The sequence below is a fragment of the Sminthopsis crassicaudata genome, chromosome 1, assembly GCF_048593235.1.
Source record: "Sminthopsis crassicaudata isolate SCR6 chromosome 1, ASM4859323v1, whole genome shotgun sequence".
NCBI lineage: Eukaryota > Metazoa > Chordata > Mammalia > Dasyuromorphia > Dasyuridae > Sminthopsis > Sminthopsis crassicaudata.
Genome location: NC_133617.1, coordinates 438,356,528 through 438,372,578, shown reverse-complemented (window position 1 = coordinate 438,372,578; position 16,051 = coordinate 438,356,528). Strand labels below are relative to the sequence as shown.

General features: G+C 32.7%; 1 protein-coding gene across 1 annotated transcript in view; it reads left to right on the top strand.

Annotated features, from left to right (window-relative positions):
• MUSK (muscle associated receptor tyrosine kinase) overlaps positions 1-16,051 on the top strand; it is a 211,357-nt gene that overhangs the window by 72,128 nt on the left and 123,178 nt on the right. Inside the window, exons 3-5 of the mRNA XM_074287325.1 lie at positions 4,311-4,462; positions 8,953-9,080; positions 15,463-15,604. Of these exons, the coding sequence (XP_074143426.1) occupies positions 4,311-4,462; positions 8,953-9,080; positions 15,463-15,604 (422 nt within the window). The remainder of the gene's footprint in view (positions 1-4,310; positions 4,463-8,952; positions 9,081-15,462; positions 15,605-16,051) is intronic.

The window sequence follows — 16,051 nt, the reverse complement described above, 5'->3', positions numbered from 1 at the left end:
TTGAGCTTAGTTCCAAATTGCTCTCCAGAATGGTTGGATTCATTTACAATTCCACCAACAACGCATCAGTGTCCCAGTTTTCCCACATTCCCCCCCCCCAACATTCAGCATTATCTTTTCCTGTTATCCTAGCCAATCTGATAGGTGTGTAGTGATATCTTAGAGTTGTCTTAATTTGCATTTCTCTAATCAATAGTGATTTAGAACATTTTTTCATATGGCTAGAAATAGTTTCAATTTGTTCATTTGAAAATTGTTTGTTCATATCCTTTGACCATTTATCAATTGGAGAATGGATTGATTTCTTATAAATCAAAGTCAATTCTCTATATATTTTGGAAATGAGGCCTTTATCAGGACCTTTGACTGTAAAAATATTTTCCTAGTTCATTGCTTCCCTTCTAATCTTGTCTGCATTAGTTTTGTTTGTACAAAGGCTTTTTAATTTGATATAATAAGAATTTTCTATTTTGTGATCAGTAATGATCTCTAGTTCTTTGGTCACAAATTCTTTCCTCCTCCACAGGTCTGAGAGATAAACTATCCTATGTTTCTAATTTATTTATAATCTCATTTGTTATGCCTAGATCATGAACCAATTTTGACCTTATCTTGGTATACGGTGTTAAATGTGGGTCAATGCCTAATTTCTACCATACTGATTTCCAATTTTCCCAGCAGTTTTTGTCAAATAGTGAATTCTTATCCAAAAATACGTGGTCTTTGGGTTTCTCAAACACTAGATTATTAAAGTTATTGATTATTTTGTCCTGTGAAGCTAACCTATTCCACTGATCAACTAGTCCATTTCTTAGCCAATACTAAATGGTTTTGGTGACTGCTGCCTTGTAATATAGTTTTAGATTTGGTACATCTAGGCCACCTTCATTTGATTTTTTTTTCATTAGTTCCCTTGAAAGTCTAGACCATTTGTTCTTCCATATGGATTTTGTTTTATTTTTTCTAGGTCATTAAAATAGTTTTTTTGGGAGTCTGATTAGCATAGCACTAAATAAGATTAGGTTAGGTAGTATTATCATCTTTATTATATTCCCTCAACCTATCCAAGAGCACTTAATATTTTCCAATTATTTAAATCTGACTTTATTTGTGTGGAAAGTGTTTTGTAATTTTGCTCATATAATTCTTGATTTTCTTTTGGTAGATAGATTCCCAAGTATTTTATGTTACTGACAGTTATTTTGAATAGAATTTCTCTTTGTATCTCTTGCTGTTGGATTTTATTGGTGATGTATAAAAATGCTGAAAATTTACGTGGATTTATTTTGTATCCTGCAACTTTGCTAAAGTGAATTATTTCTAATAACTTTTTAGCAGAATCTTTGAGGTTCTCTAAGTATACCATCATATCATCAACAAAGAGTGATAATTTGGTTTCCTCATTACCTACTCTAATTCCTTTAATCTCTTTCTCAACTCTTATTGTTAAGACTAGCATTTCTAATACAATATTGAATAATAATGGTAATAGTGGGCAACCTTGTTTCACTCCTGATCTTACTGGGAAAGGTTCCAGTTTATCCCCATTACATGTGATGCTTGCTGACAGTTTTAAATATATGTTCCTGACTATTTTAAGGAAAATTCCATTTATTCCTATACTCTCAAGTGTTTTTTATCAGGAATAGGTGTTGAATTTTATCAAATGCTTTTTCTGCATCTATGGAGATGATCATATGGCTTTTGTTAATTTGGTTATTGATATAGTCAATTATGCTAATAGTTTTCTTAACATTGAACCAGGCCTGCATTCCTAGTATAAATCCTACTTGATCATGCTGTATTATCCTGGAAATGATTTTCTGTAGTCTTTTTGCTAATATTTTATTTAAGATTTTTGCATTAATATTCATTATGGTGATTGGTCTATCATTTTCTTTCACTGTTTTCAACCTACCTGGTTTAGGTATCAGTACCATTTCTGTGTCATTGAAGGAATTTGGTAAAAATCCTTTATTCCCTATTTTTTCAAATAGTTTATATAATATTGGAGTTAATTGTTCTTTAAATGTTTGATAAAATCACATGTAAATCCATTTGGCCCTGGAGATTTTTTCTTAGGGAGTTGATTAATAGCTTATTCTATTTCTTTTTCTGAAATGGGACTATTCAAGCAATTTACTTCCTCTTCTGTTAATCTGGTCAGAGTATATTTTTGAAGGTAGTCATCCATTTCACTTAGGTTATCAAATTTATTGGAATAAAGTTGGGCAAAATAACTCCTAATTATTGCTCTAATTTCCTCTTCATTGGTGGAAAGTTTTCCCTTTCCATTTTTAAGAGTAACAATTTGATTTTCCTCTTTCTTTTTTCTAATCAAATTTACCAAAGGTTTATCTATTTTGTTTTTTTTTTTCTTCATAAAACCAATTCTTAGTTTTATTTATTAATTCAGTAGTTGTTTTTTTTTTACTTTCAATTTTATTAATTTCTCCTTTTAATTTTAGAATTTTCTTTTTCCAATTCACAAATCTGACTTTCTTAGGAGTTCTTTATCCTTTCCAATTCACTAATTCTATTTTCCTGAGAGTTCTTTACCTTTTCCATTTCACATTTCAGGAAGTTGTTTTCTTTTTCTACTTTATCAAATCTTTCTTTTAATTCGCCTTTTCCATACTCTCTTGCAGAGCTTCTCTTTCCTTTCCGAGTTTTTCTTCTAGCTCTCTTTTAAGATCTTTTCTAATTTCTTCTAGGAGAGCTTTGTGGGATGGGATCCAGGTTTTGTCTGGAGATTGTCGGCTATTAGTCTCCTCAGAGTTGGAAATCTCTCTTTCTGTATAGAAACTATCTATAGTTAAGAGTTCGCTTGGCTTTTTTACTCATTTTTTTAAAAAATCCCTTGCGGTATGCCTTCAGGGCAAGGAGATTCTTAGCTTCCTCTATAGAACAGGGATATATGGAGAGTAGCTGTCCTGTGAATGGACTGTGAAGAAAGGCCAGCCATGCTGCTATAGAAGTGTTACTGCCCTGGGAAGAGCCCTGCAGTGGAAGTGCTATTGTCCTGGGTAGAACCCCACTGTGCAAAATAGCAGCTGCCCTGGGAGGAGTGGAAAAGCAGCAGAAGTGTCACTGCCCTGGGCAGAGCCCCTCACTGTGGACTCTTGATGCTGGGTGGGTATGGCCAGGTCCTGCTAAATTCTGGCATTTTGGAGTACACTGTATTGTTGGCTTTTGTGTAACTTCTCTGCTGATTTACTGCTTTGCAACCAAAGTAGAGCAGCCAACCTGTGATAGAGTCCTCCCTGCAAATTCTCCACCTGTGGAGACCACACCCCACCCTGGTTCTGCTCAGTGTGGACTAGCCTCTGTGTTCTGCCTCCCTGTCTGTACTGGCCTCAACATAGACCTTTTCTGGTGATCTTCCAAGTTATCTTCAGCTGGTAATTTATTGTAATCTCAATATTTGTGGATTTTACCAGTCAAGCATTATTTCTGAAGCTGAATTAGGTAATCAGCAAGTGGAGGTAGAAGGGAGCTCAGAATGAAGCATGTGTCCTCTCTGCTATCTGGCTTTACCCCCCAAGGAAATCTTAAAGAAGGGGAAAGGACTTACATGTGCAAAAATGTTTATAGCAGCAATTTTTGTGGTAGCAAAGAACTAGAAAATGATAAATTCCCCTCAACTGGGGAATGGCGGAACAATTTGTGGTATATGGAAATAATGGAATATTATCATTCTATAAAAATGATGAACAAGCTAATTTTAGAAAGGCCTGGAAAGATTTACATGAACTAATGCTGAGCAAAACAAGCAAAACCAGGAATACATTGCATATAATAATAGCAAGAATGTGTGATGATCAGCTATAAAAGTCTTGGTTCTCCTCAGTGGTTCAGTGACTCAAAGTAATCCCAGTAGATATTGCACAGAAAATGCCATCTGTATTGAGAAAAATAACTAAGGAAACTGAATGTAAATCAACCCATGCTATGTTCACTTTTTTTTTTAATCTCTCCCATGGTTTTTCCCCTTTGCTCTGATTTTTCTCTCTCAACATGATTCATAATGTGTATTAAAATAAATAAATTTATTAGAAAAGATATATATATATATATATATGGATAATAAAAGTATCTACATCTCAAACTTCTTGTGAGGATCAAATAAGATAGTAATTGTAAATCACTTGGCATAGTGCCTGGCACATAATAAGTATTATATGAATGTTTGCCATCATTATTATTACTAATTTCTATTATTGTTATACTAGATACTTCATAACTTGGTTGAATTTGATTGAATTTGAGAGAATATGCAGTTTTCTTTATCCAACCTGCCTGTTTTTCAGACTATTTGATACTCGATATAGCATTAGAGAGAATGGACAGCTTCTAACTATTCTGAGTGTGGAAGACAGTGATGATGGTATATACTGCTGTACTGCTAATAATGGAGTAGGAGTTGCTGCTGAGAGTTGTGGGGCCTTGCAAGTAAAAATGAGTAAGTACCATGAAGTGATTAATAGGAAGGCCTTTAGTTCAAAATAGTCATAACCTTCTTTGCTTTTTTTAAAAAGATCTATCATATTGTGAATTATTCAATTTTATTTTTTTATTATAATTTTTTATTTACAAATATATGCATGGGTAATTTTTCAGCATTGACAATTGCAAAACCTTTTGTTCCAATTTTTCCCCTCCTTCCTCCCACCCTCTCCCCCAGATGGTATGTAGACCAATACATGTTAAATATGTTAAAGTATATATTAAATACAATATATGTATACATATCTATACAGTTATTTTGCTGCATGAGAAGAATTGGACTTTGAAATAATGTACAATCAATTTGTGAAGGAAAAAAAATGCAAGCAGACAAAAACAGAGGAATTGGAAATGCTATGTAGTGGTTCACACTCAATTCCCACAGTTCTTTCGCTGGGTATCGCTGGTTCTATTCATTATTGAACAAATGGAACTGGTTTGGTTCATCTCATTGTTGAAGAAAGCCATGTCCATCAGAATTGATTATCATATAGTATTGTTGTTGAAGTCTATATAATGATCCTGCTTCTTCTCATTTCACTCAGCATCAGTTCATGCAAGTCTCTCCAGGCCTTTCTGAAATCATCCTGCTGGTCATTTCTTATAGAACAAAAATATTCCATAACATTCATATAACACCATTTATTCAGGAATTCTCCAATTGATGGGCATCCACTCAGTTCAGTTTCTAGACACTACAAAGAGGGTTGACACAAACATTTTGGCACATACAGATCCTTTTCTCTTTTTAAAGATCTCTTTGGGATATAAGCCCAGTAGTAACACTGCTGGAGCAAAGAGTATGCAACTGTTTAATAACTTTTTGAGCTCTCCAGAATGGCTGGATATATTCACAACTCCATCAACAGTGTATCAGTGTCCCAGTTTTCCCAGAACTATTCCATTAAAAAACAAAGCAAAACACTGTCAACTTATGTCTACCCGGTGATTTAGATTTCAGAGTATTTTTAATAGAAAATTGACCTATTATATCTTACAGTGACAGCTAGAAGTAGATGAAATAAGTGTGGTTCACACTTTAAAGTAGAGTTTTTACTAGGTGATTTCTAATCCCCTTTCCAGTTACTTTGTGGAGTAGTTTGTCATTTCTTTCTATAGCTCATTTTACAAATGAGGCAACTGAGGTAAACAGGGTTAAGTTACTTGTTGAGAGTCAAATAATAAGTGTCTGAAGCCAGATTTGAACTTAGGTTTTCCTGAATCCATGCTGAGTGCTCTATCCATTGTACTATCTTGTTTCCCCAATAGGTATTTAATAAATGCTTTTCCCCTTGCTTCCATTCAAACAAAAACATGAACTGAATCCAAGAACTAAAAATCATATTCCTACATGAAATTTTATTCTAATTATATTGTACTTGAAAAAACTATACATAATAGCAAAAGAGCTGAATTGGAATAGAGATGCTGTTAATACCTAATGAATACATTCTTTAACTTTGCTGAGTTTTAACTTGAGCAGCTATAAACCTGCGTATACTACTTGCCCAATCTCAGGGGAATATTCTAAAGGAGAAAATGAGCTCCTAAAGAGTGCTCTAGCCTCAGCATCAGAAGATCTGGCTTCTCATCCTAGTTCTGCTAATAATTGTGTGACTTAAGGCAAATCACTTCTCTCTGGGTCTCAGGTTGTGATGGACAGTAGATTTGGAATCAAAGGCTCCAGCTCTGTATCTCATTAATTTTTTATTGTAATTTGAACAAGTTGGTCTATTTTATCAAGCTTCAGATTGTTCATCATATTAAAATAATTTTAAAAGGAAGGGATTGGACCATATAACCTTTAAGAATAATAGGTATGGTAACAATGACTTCATCTGTGATTTCTTAGATATAGGAAACTCCCATATGAGGAAAACCCCTCTGTGAAAAACATATTTACAATAGTGTTTTTTAAAACTTTCAATATTATTTCATTTTTCCAAATACATGTAAAGATAGTTTTTAACATTTATTTTGTAAGACTTTGTGTTCTAAGTTTTTCACCCTCACTCCCTTAACTCCCCCCCAAGAAAGATATTCTCTATATATGTTAAATATGTGCAATTCTTCTAAATATTTCCATATTTGTCATGTTATACAAGAAAAAAAATCGAAGAGGGAAAAAAAAAACCTGAGAAAGAAAACCAAACAAAGGTGAAAATAGTACACTTGGATTCACTTTAGTCTTCTTAGTTCTCTGCATGTTGATGGCACTATTCATCCCAATTCTATTGGAATTATCTTGAATCACTTAATCCAATAATGTTTTTAAGGCTTTTGAAGTGCTTTATTGATGTCAGTCTTGTGATTTAATTAATTTACAATTATCCCTTCCACAAAGTGGAGATTAGGGGCATGGTATCCCCATGATATAGAAAATTCACATAAAATGTTTTAGTCATCCTTTTCATCCAGAGAAGAAATCTTAATTTTTTTATGGTATTAAAAGATAAAGCATGTTGATATTATATAATACTACACATATATTTTATGCATTTCTGAGTTTCTAATCTTTTTCAGAGTTGTTTGCTGGTCTTTGTGTGTTATCTGCAGCTTTCACTAAACTCCCCAAAAATTTCATTTAATTTTTATGTTGATTTGTGAAATATCAGAATTGTGATGGAAAAGTCACAAAGTGGAAGTTATAGCTGTAAATATTATCTATACTTGACAGATAAGTTTAATTACCCCATAACCACACAGCTGATAACATTTTGTTGGTAGTAGTTGTATATGACTCTTCAATACTCCATTTGCACTTTTCTTGGCAAAGATACTGAAATGGTTTGACATTCCTTTCTCCAACTCATTTACAAGTGAAGAAACTGAGGCAAACAGGATCAAAGTAACAAAGTTAGTAAATTTTGAGGGTTGGATTTGACCTCAGTTCCTTCTGATTCTAGCCTGAGTTCTCTGTCTACACATCCATCTCACTGCCTTTATTTAATGTATAATAACTTTCTATAATGTAATTCAAACCTATCCCCTGATTTCAAGTTTAGTTTTCTTTGATACTAGACTATGCTGCCTCTAAGATATGTTCTAGCTCCAAGTTTATGATCCTATGTATATATGAAATACAGATACCATATACTTCTAAAACTCCATGATAATGTAAGTGAAAATACTTTGCAAAGTACAAACTGCTGTCAAAACTTCTTATTAGCTAGTTAATTGGTATTTATTAAGTGGCTATTCAGTGCCAACAACTGTTTAAATATTTAGGATAGATAAGAGAAAAACATTCTTACTTTCGAAGAGCTCATAGTCTAGTTTATCTCCTCATAAAGTCATATCAGTTTTTTTTTAGTAAATTAGCTTCAATGCAATTTGAAAAATTCCACTCTATACCCTGTATTATTATGTGGCTCTATGTGAATATATATGTTACACTGTAAATTTATCCTGAAACAAATTGTATGTAGATTTTGTGTTTCCAAATGAACAATTTTTCATACATTAGGGCAGAGATCAAAAAGCAATGAAATTTAATGCTTGCATGCTTATAGGAAAACACTCCTTCATTGCTGATGAGATTGCAAATTCTCAGAATTTTGTTGAATAAGGTAGCGATATAGAGTTTTTTACTCTGTAAAGGTTACAAAAATAATCTTTGATCCAATAATTCCATTGCTTGAAATGTATATTAAAAATGGCATAGGATTTAACAGAGATGGGAGGAGAAAGAGAGATATAATTTACAGATTTTTACAACACTACAATGCATAATTAAAAACCCTAAAGTAATCCAAATACTCAATAACTGGAAAATAGTCATATGAAATATGACTTATGTAAATGAATTCTGTAAAAACTATTATGTACAATTAGTATGAAAAAGAAAAAAGAAATATTTGGCTATGAAAAAAGAAAAAATTATAAGAATAAGTGAGCAAATAACAACAAAAAAATTAAATAAAAACCTCCCCCAAAAAGGGAAGCTCATAGGGAATGACTAAAAATTTTATTGTGATATTTATTGTTAAAATTATATACTTATTATACATAAGCAATTTAAATTTATTTATCATCAATATTTTAATGAATCATTTAGTCAAAAATAAAATATATAAGGAAGCTGATTTCTTCAATGAGTGCTTTGACAAGTAAAAAAAAGTTGGTGTCTACTTACCAATTTGAAATTAATTTTTTTTCTTCAGTTATGCATAGTCCAAGGATACTTAATAACATTTTAAAATAATTTACTTCTCTAATAACACTAACTTCTGTAGGTTAAATTAAAATTTTACTTTTAGAAATTTACTATTTCAAGAATGCCTTGTGAAAGTATTTGTGATTATATGATCACTGATAAAAACATTTAGACCTTTTAAATTATTTCACCTGGACCTGTAAATTAACCTAAAATTCAATGTATTTTAAATACTCATTCTGTTTAATGTTTATAAAATGTTCAGCAATGGTTCTTTTTTTTTCTTTTAGAGCCTAAAATAACACGCCCTCCTATCAATGTAAAAATAATAGAGGGGTTAAAGGCAGTCTTGCCATGCACTACAATGGGTAATCCCAAACCTTCAGTATCATGGATCAAAGGAGACGCTGTACTCAGGGTAAGTTTCAGAAATATAGTGAGTGTATTTAATATAAAACATTTATTTTCTTTTTTGTGTGTAAGGTAATTGGGGTTAAGTGACTTGTCCAGAGTCATACAGCTAAGTAAATAAAACATTTATTTTAAAAGAGTTTGTAATAATTTTATTATTTATTCATATCAGTCATATGATTTCATGTTTATAACTTCTGGATTGTTGCCATAGTTTCTTAACTGGTCTTTCTTTGTCCAGTGTCTCTTTAGCATCCAAGTGCTAATGCTGAGTTCTTTCACCAATCTGCCTTTTATAGTGAGAGGTAGAAAAATTAGTGTTTTTTCTTGTTAAAATTATTTATTTATTACATTCCTTTTAAAATTTTTTTGAGTTCTAAATTCTTTCTCCTTCTCACCTCTTCCGCTACTCACTGAGAAGGAAATACAATATTAATTAGACATGTGAAATCCTGTAAAGTATATTTCAATATTAACCACTTTTTTAAAAAGAAAGAAAAATAATGAAAGTGAGAAAATTATACTTTATTTTGCACTCAGTTAATCAGTTCTCTCTCTAGAGTTGACTACTAATTTTTTTTTATCGTGAATCCTTTGGAATTGTCTTGAATCATTGTCTTGATCAGTGTAGCCAAATCTTTTGTAATTAATCAACATTACAACATTGCTTTTAGTGTACACAGTGACCTTCTGGTTTTGCTCATTTCTCTTTGCATCAATTCATATAGGTCTGATTTTCTGAATCAAGATTTTCTAAACCCCCCCTCTTGTTTTTTTTCTTATATCATAATAATCCTCCATCAACACTCGTAAGCCATGTTCATCCATTCCTTAATTGATGAGCATCCTCTTGATTTCCAATTTTGTCATCACAAAAAAGTACAATTGATTTGGGGAATACCCATGAAATGTTATGAAAACACTACTAAGGAGGTCTTATATTGTCTTCTATTTTGTCATTTCTGGGCCTGTGTAAAATGCTGAGTAAGAACACATGGGGGAAAGAAAATGCAAGTTCTGCTGTATGTGAGTTTTCTAAAGCAGAAGAAATTTATAAATTCCTTAAAAAGATACTTAGAGAGGAAGTTGGCTAGGAAATAATTGTAAAAATAGCTACCTTTGATTATGTTAAGGGAAAAAAACCTGAGCTATCAAGGGAATACATAGAAAACTATCAAAAATGGCAAAAGTTTTAGAGTAGGTTTCTTCTATTCCCAAACATCTTATTTCATGAAAAGTATAGGTCCAGGTCTCTGAACAAGTTCTGAGATAGAAATAGCAACTGTATGCTTAATGGATTCTCTAGGGGAAGTGGCTTTTAGTCTTTGAACATACCCTACCCTAAAAGGAAAGGAGAAATTTGAGCCTTTGGTGGTAGAAATGTTAAGAAGTGGCAGATGTCAGATACACTTCCTAGACAACTGCTAGAGTGTCAGAGTATCTGCTTTTGACATGTTCCATAAATTAAAAATTGGAAAACTTGCCTATTAATGCTTGAAGATACTGGATCATCATATTTGAAAGCGTGGAGTTTGCCAAAGATCTTCATACTTTACTAGCTGCAGTGTAAGGGGCAGGGAGCTGAAACTATTTCCAACATATGTTATAAATGGCATAGTAAAAAGTAGTAACTAAAGGCAATGACTTTGTAGTGCATGAACCAGAACCAGAGTGTCTTGAAATGTTGAACTATAATCGTGAAAATTTTATCTTAGAAATAGGACCAGTTTCTCAATACCATCTGATAAAAGTTGCCAGAAGAAATGAGATTTGACTAAGAAAGCCTCCATGCAACTGTCCCAAAGGAGGATTCAACCAAATATAAATTACAGATTTGGGTAGCTAGATAGCACAGTTGGTAGAGTGCTGGGTTTGAAGTCAGGAATAGTCATCTTCCTGAGTACAAATCTGGTCTCAGGTACTTACTAGCTGTGTGACCCTAGTCACCTAACCTTGCTTGCCTCAGTTGTCTCATTTGTTAAATGCGCTGAAGAAGAAAGAAACCACTTCTGTATCGTTAAGAAACCCAAGAAAAAAAAATCAGATACAAGTGAAAAATGACTACACAATACAAACTATACATAAGAATCCCTGCTAGCTGCATAGTGACTTAGAAAACCACATATTAAGAATTGTCTACATTCAATTGTATTTTTATTTTTGTTAAATATTGCTCATTTTAATTAATTTAATCTAATTAAATTATTTACTAAATTATCAATCATTAATTTATTAATTAAATAAATTTAATTAATTAAATATTACATTTTAATCTGGTTTTGGTTACTTTGGAAAGCAGGGGAAGTGAAGAATGGGAAAGTGCAACATGACAAATCTGGCAAGAGACAGTATATTTGATATCTTTGCTCTAAAGGAAGAGAGAAGTATGACCTTGATCCCTTATTACCCTTGAAAAATCATTGGAATGAAAGATATGACTGAGCCATTAAGAGACTTAATTAGCTTTCTCACATATGCATCGTTGTAAACTTTTGCCAATGAAGGTAAATGATTTATATTACATACAAATGGCAGCCTAGACAGCCTGAAGTGTTTTGTACTAGGAAAGCAATAGCTTGCAGAAGCGTATTACATTTGCCAACTTGGAACTTGGCAGCTATACCCATTTTCCTATTCATGTTGTAATTTGGGCTCCCAGGCCCCAAAATCAACAAATAGGCTCCAGAATAGGCTTCATGAAAGCCTGCAAAATAACTATTGTTAATGATTTGAAGGATTATCATGTAGAAAGGAGATATTTGTTCTGCAAATTTGTATTAGTTCAATGTTATAATAATAATGATAATAATAATAATAATAATAATAACAATAATAATAATAATAATAATAATAAAAGCTTTCCAAAGGATTAGGGTTTTTCAATGAGCAATGTTCCCTTCAGTATTTACAAGTAAAGGCTGAGACCACTCAGGTTGTTGTAATGGAAATTGTCAGATATATAATAAACTAAATGATCTTGAAAATACTTTCCACCTCTGAGATGCTGTGATTCTATAAAAATGGGCATGTACTAGTTGGTGGATGTATTCTATAGTTTTCAGTAATGTCTGAATCTTCGTGACCCCATTTGGGGTTTACTTGACAAAAATATGAATAAGCAAAATTGATTTTATCATGTAAATAATCAGTGTCTTCTGACTCTTCTTGAAGATATTTGTCCTTTTTTATAGGCATGAAGGTTCTGAGGAACCAGCAAGCCTTAGGCATCTTTTGTTTCCCAACCTCAAAATATTAAATTAATTTTTTGTTGCCCTTTCTTGTGTTAAACTGAAATCATGGAAACTCAAGATATGTGTTTATTCTGTTTGGAAGAATTTATCAAGTTCCTTATATAAAATATCTGTTTCATCCTCAGAAACACTGTTGGGACATAAATAGCAATCATCTTCATTGGTATCTGTCATGAATATTGCAAGGCAGAGTTCATGAAGTGATATTTCTTACCTTACGTGATAAAACCAATTCTATCAATTCCTTTATTTGCCTGTCTGAAGAGAACCAATAAGCTATGGTTTAATTTAGCTGTAATTTTTACGTCATTCAACTTAACTTAAAGACAAGGTAGCATTATAAATATAGGAAAGTTCTAACTACCAAAACCAAATCATTGGAGGTTGTAATTTAGAGAACAACAAAATTAATATCATTGAAAAATTGTGATTCTTAGAATCCTTTTGCATTGCTCACTTTCAATCTGGATAAAGAAGAATAGAACATTTTGTATTTTCTTTGCTTCATGACCTGCATTGTGCCTTCTTTCCCTCCCACCCAAAACCCCATAGGGATTAGAGAATCTTAGATTCAGGGCTGAAAGGGACCCCCCCAGGCAATCTCCAACAACCCCCTCATTTTACAGATGAAGAAACTGGAATCTGAAAAAGGTGAACTTGGCTTGTCTAAAGATCCCTTATCTATAGGATATTATCAATGTGAAGCCTAAAATAGTCTTGGAACAGCATATTTCAAACTGGTCATACAGGAAATAGTGAAGTAGCTTGTTCAAGGTCATCCAAGTAATAAGGGTCAGAGTTTGGAATTTAAACTAAAATCCTTGGATCCTGGCACTAATATTTTTCCACTGTAGCAAAACTATCACCTAAAAACTAACCTACTAATGCTGTCTCTCTATAATGAGTTAGGCTAGACCCTGCCCTTTTCTAAGCCCATACGCAAAGCCTTTGTATCCTGATGGAATATCCTACTATTTTCATTGCTATTTGAGAACCCATGCTCACCCTCATACCATAATGTGGCATCAGTGTGGTTTTTATTGGAAAAGGCTATATGATATTCATGGAAAGATAAAGTTAAATTATTTGTTTTCATGTAGTTTTTAGTAAGAAATTGGGTTTTAATTTGTTTTTTTAAAAATTGACAATATGTTTAGAAAAATTGCACATGTTTAACATATTGTATTATTTACTGGCTGGGGATAGAAAGGAAAGAGAAAATTTTGGAACACAAGATTTTATAAGAATAAATATTGAAAACAATGTGGTATTTTGAAAAATAAGAAGCTATTGTTATTTTTAAAAATTGACTAGCTTGTTAGAATAATTAGTAGAAAAATATATATTTCACAAGATCTTTTATGTCTCCAGTCTTTATTATACCTTTGCAATACACTACTGTAGCAATTGCACTAAATCTTTCTTTTGGTACAAGAAATTAATTTAATCCATATTTAAGCTACAACAAGATCATTTAAAATTATACAGTCTTCTGAGTCAGACTTTTACTATCTTTATGAAGCTGGGAAAGTCCCTTAATTTCTACCTGCCTCAGTCTTCTCTTCTGTAAAATGAAAATAATACCATTTGCTTCCCAAATGGAGAATATTTGTAAAGCATTTTGCCATAAACTTGCTATAAAAGTGCTAGATGTTATTGTAGATCTTTCTCATAGTCAGTGATTTATATTAGCATGGTTTTTTTTCCTTTAATAATGAGGAATACCTCTTAATATTATTTTAGTTGAAATTTAATGTAGTGGTGCTTTGTTTTAGTAATACTGCTTTGCAATTCTTGTTACTGTAGACCCACCTGATGAGCCCCTTGAAAAGCTATGCCAGTTTTAAGGGACTCTATAGTAACCACTCAAAAGCATAATGAATGAGTCCCTATGAATGCTTACTTTTATCAGCTAATCAGAGGCTACATTAGTTCAAAGCAAAATATATTTGATCATGCAGCATGGAAAATTAAAAAATTAGCTCCTCCAATCACAGGTCATGTCTACTCTCCTTCAGGTTATCAAACTACCAGTGAGGTACAGAAAATAAATCTGACCACTGAATAAATTTGGTGGCCATATCCAGAGGAAACCAGAGAATACAGAAGGGATATATTCCAGGACTGTATGACCAGAATACAGGCTTGTGGTACATACAACTATGTCTGAGACAACTCCTATCTCCAATATTGCAATCAATATTCTCTGATGTTGTCCTCCTACAGCTCTTTATCTTTCTTTGCCAGTTGTGTTATTTCTGTTGAGTACTGCCTTTCTTCTCTTCAATACATCATTTCTGTTTGGTGTCTTCACTGGTCTCACTGTTGCTGAGTTGCTCTTTGCTCCTACCTGCTAGCCATCTGTTTCTCTCTATTGCCATATGCTAAGGGGCAATAGCTAGAGTTTTTGACTGGAAAAACTAGAGTTCTTTCAATCAATAGCCAGTGGCAAAGTGCAACCATACCTAGTCAAGCATCTAACAAAAAGTTGGCAATATATTCTAGGGTATGATTAAGTCTATTCTTTTTTTATTCCAATATCTGGTAAGGATTAAAGTACATTATCCTGGACAACCATCTGATTTAGGTTTAAGATATTTCTTGTAAATACTGTTTGGAACTATGCTTATAGGACTATTTCCTTATAGTTTATCTCAAGGACCTTTAGGTAGATTTCTGTAGCCTGGGGAAATAAAGGACACCTAAATCCAAAAATTCTCTTTAATTATCATGATTATCGTGTTAAGTCAAGAGCAGATGTTCAAGTAAAACATCCTTTAACCAAAGAGGGCTAGAGAGGGTCCTGGATAAAATGGGAGAACCTTAGTCTTTTTAAATTAAAGTCTTCAATATTTCTTAGTTTAACTGAGGCTGCATCCATTCAATGATTAAAGTTGTTACTGAGTACCACCAAATTTGGGGAGGGAAAGTACATACTTTTAATATGTATTATTAAAAAATTTTCATCACTTTAAGTCTAAACAATGAACAAAACAATAAATCAAGTCCTGCTTTAACATTTGAGATATAAATGCTTAAACAAAAACTTTAATAGTCTGTACTCATAAGCCAGTAAGAACTAGCTCCAGTACCTCTTGACTTTTAAACATATACAGAGTCCTTTTCTGTTTCTCATAGGAAAATGCCCGAATTGCAATTCTTGAATCTGGGAGCTTAAGGATTCATAACGTTCAAAGGGAAGATGCAGGACATTACAGATGTGTGGCCAAAAATAGCCTTGGGACAGCATATTCCAAACTAGTCATGCTGGAAGTAGAAGGTGAGTTCTACCTGCCCTTGACAGATTAATAACATAAGGTTTTCAAATTCCATTATGGAGGACCTATATTTGAATTGGTTCAAAACAGAGGTCACCTAACCAAAGAAAATCCAAAACATGAGTCTTCTATGGTGGAAATGAGGAAACCAAATTAGGAGTCCACAGAAAATTCACTGTATTATAATCAAATGTTCAAGTTCAGTAGTCACCCATTGCAACTCAATGAATATTAAGTAATCAAATAAAATGTACAAGGCAACATGATTGCTGAGAAGACAAAAATTAAAAAGTAAAATGCCCCCTACCCTCAAGGAGCTGACATTATGCTGAAATAAAAAAGAGACCAACTTCAGAAGTTTAGTGGAAAGAGCTCTAGATTTGGGGTTAGGAAAGAACTGGTTTTGAATCCTGACTCCAAAAGTGACTAGTTCTAGGTAAATTATTTTA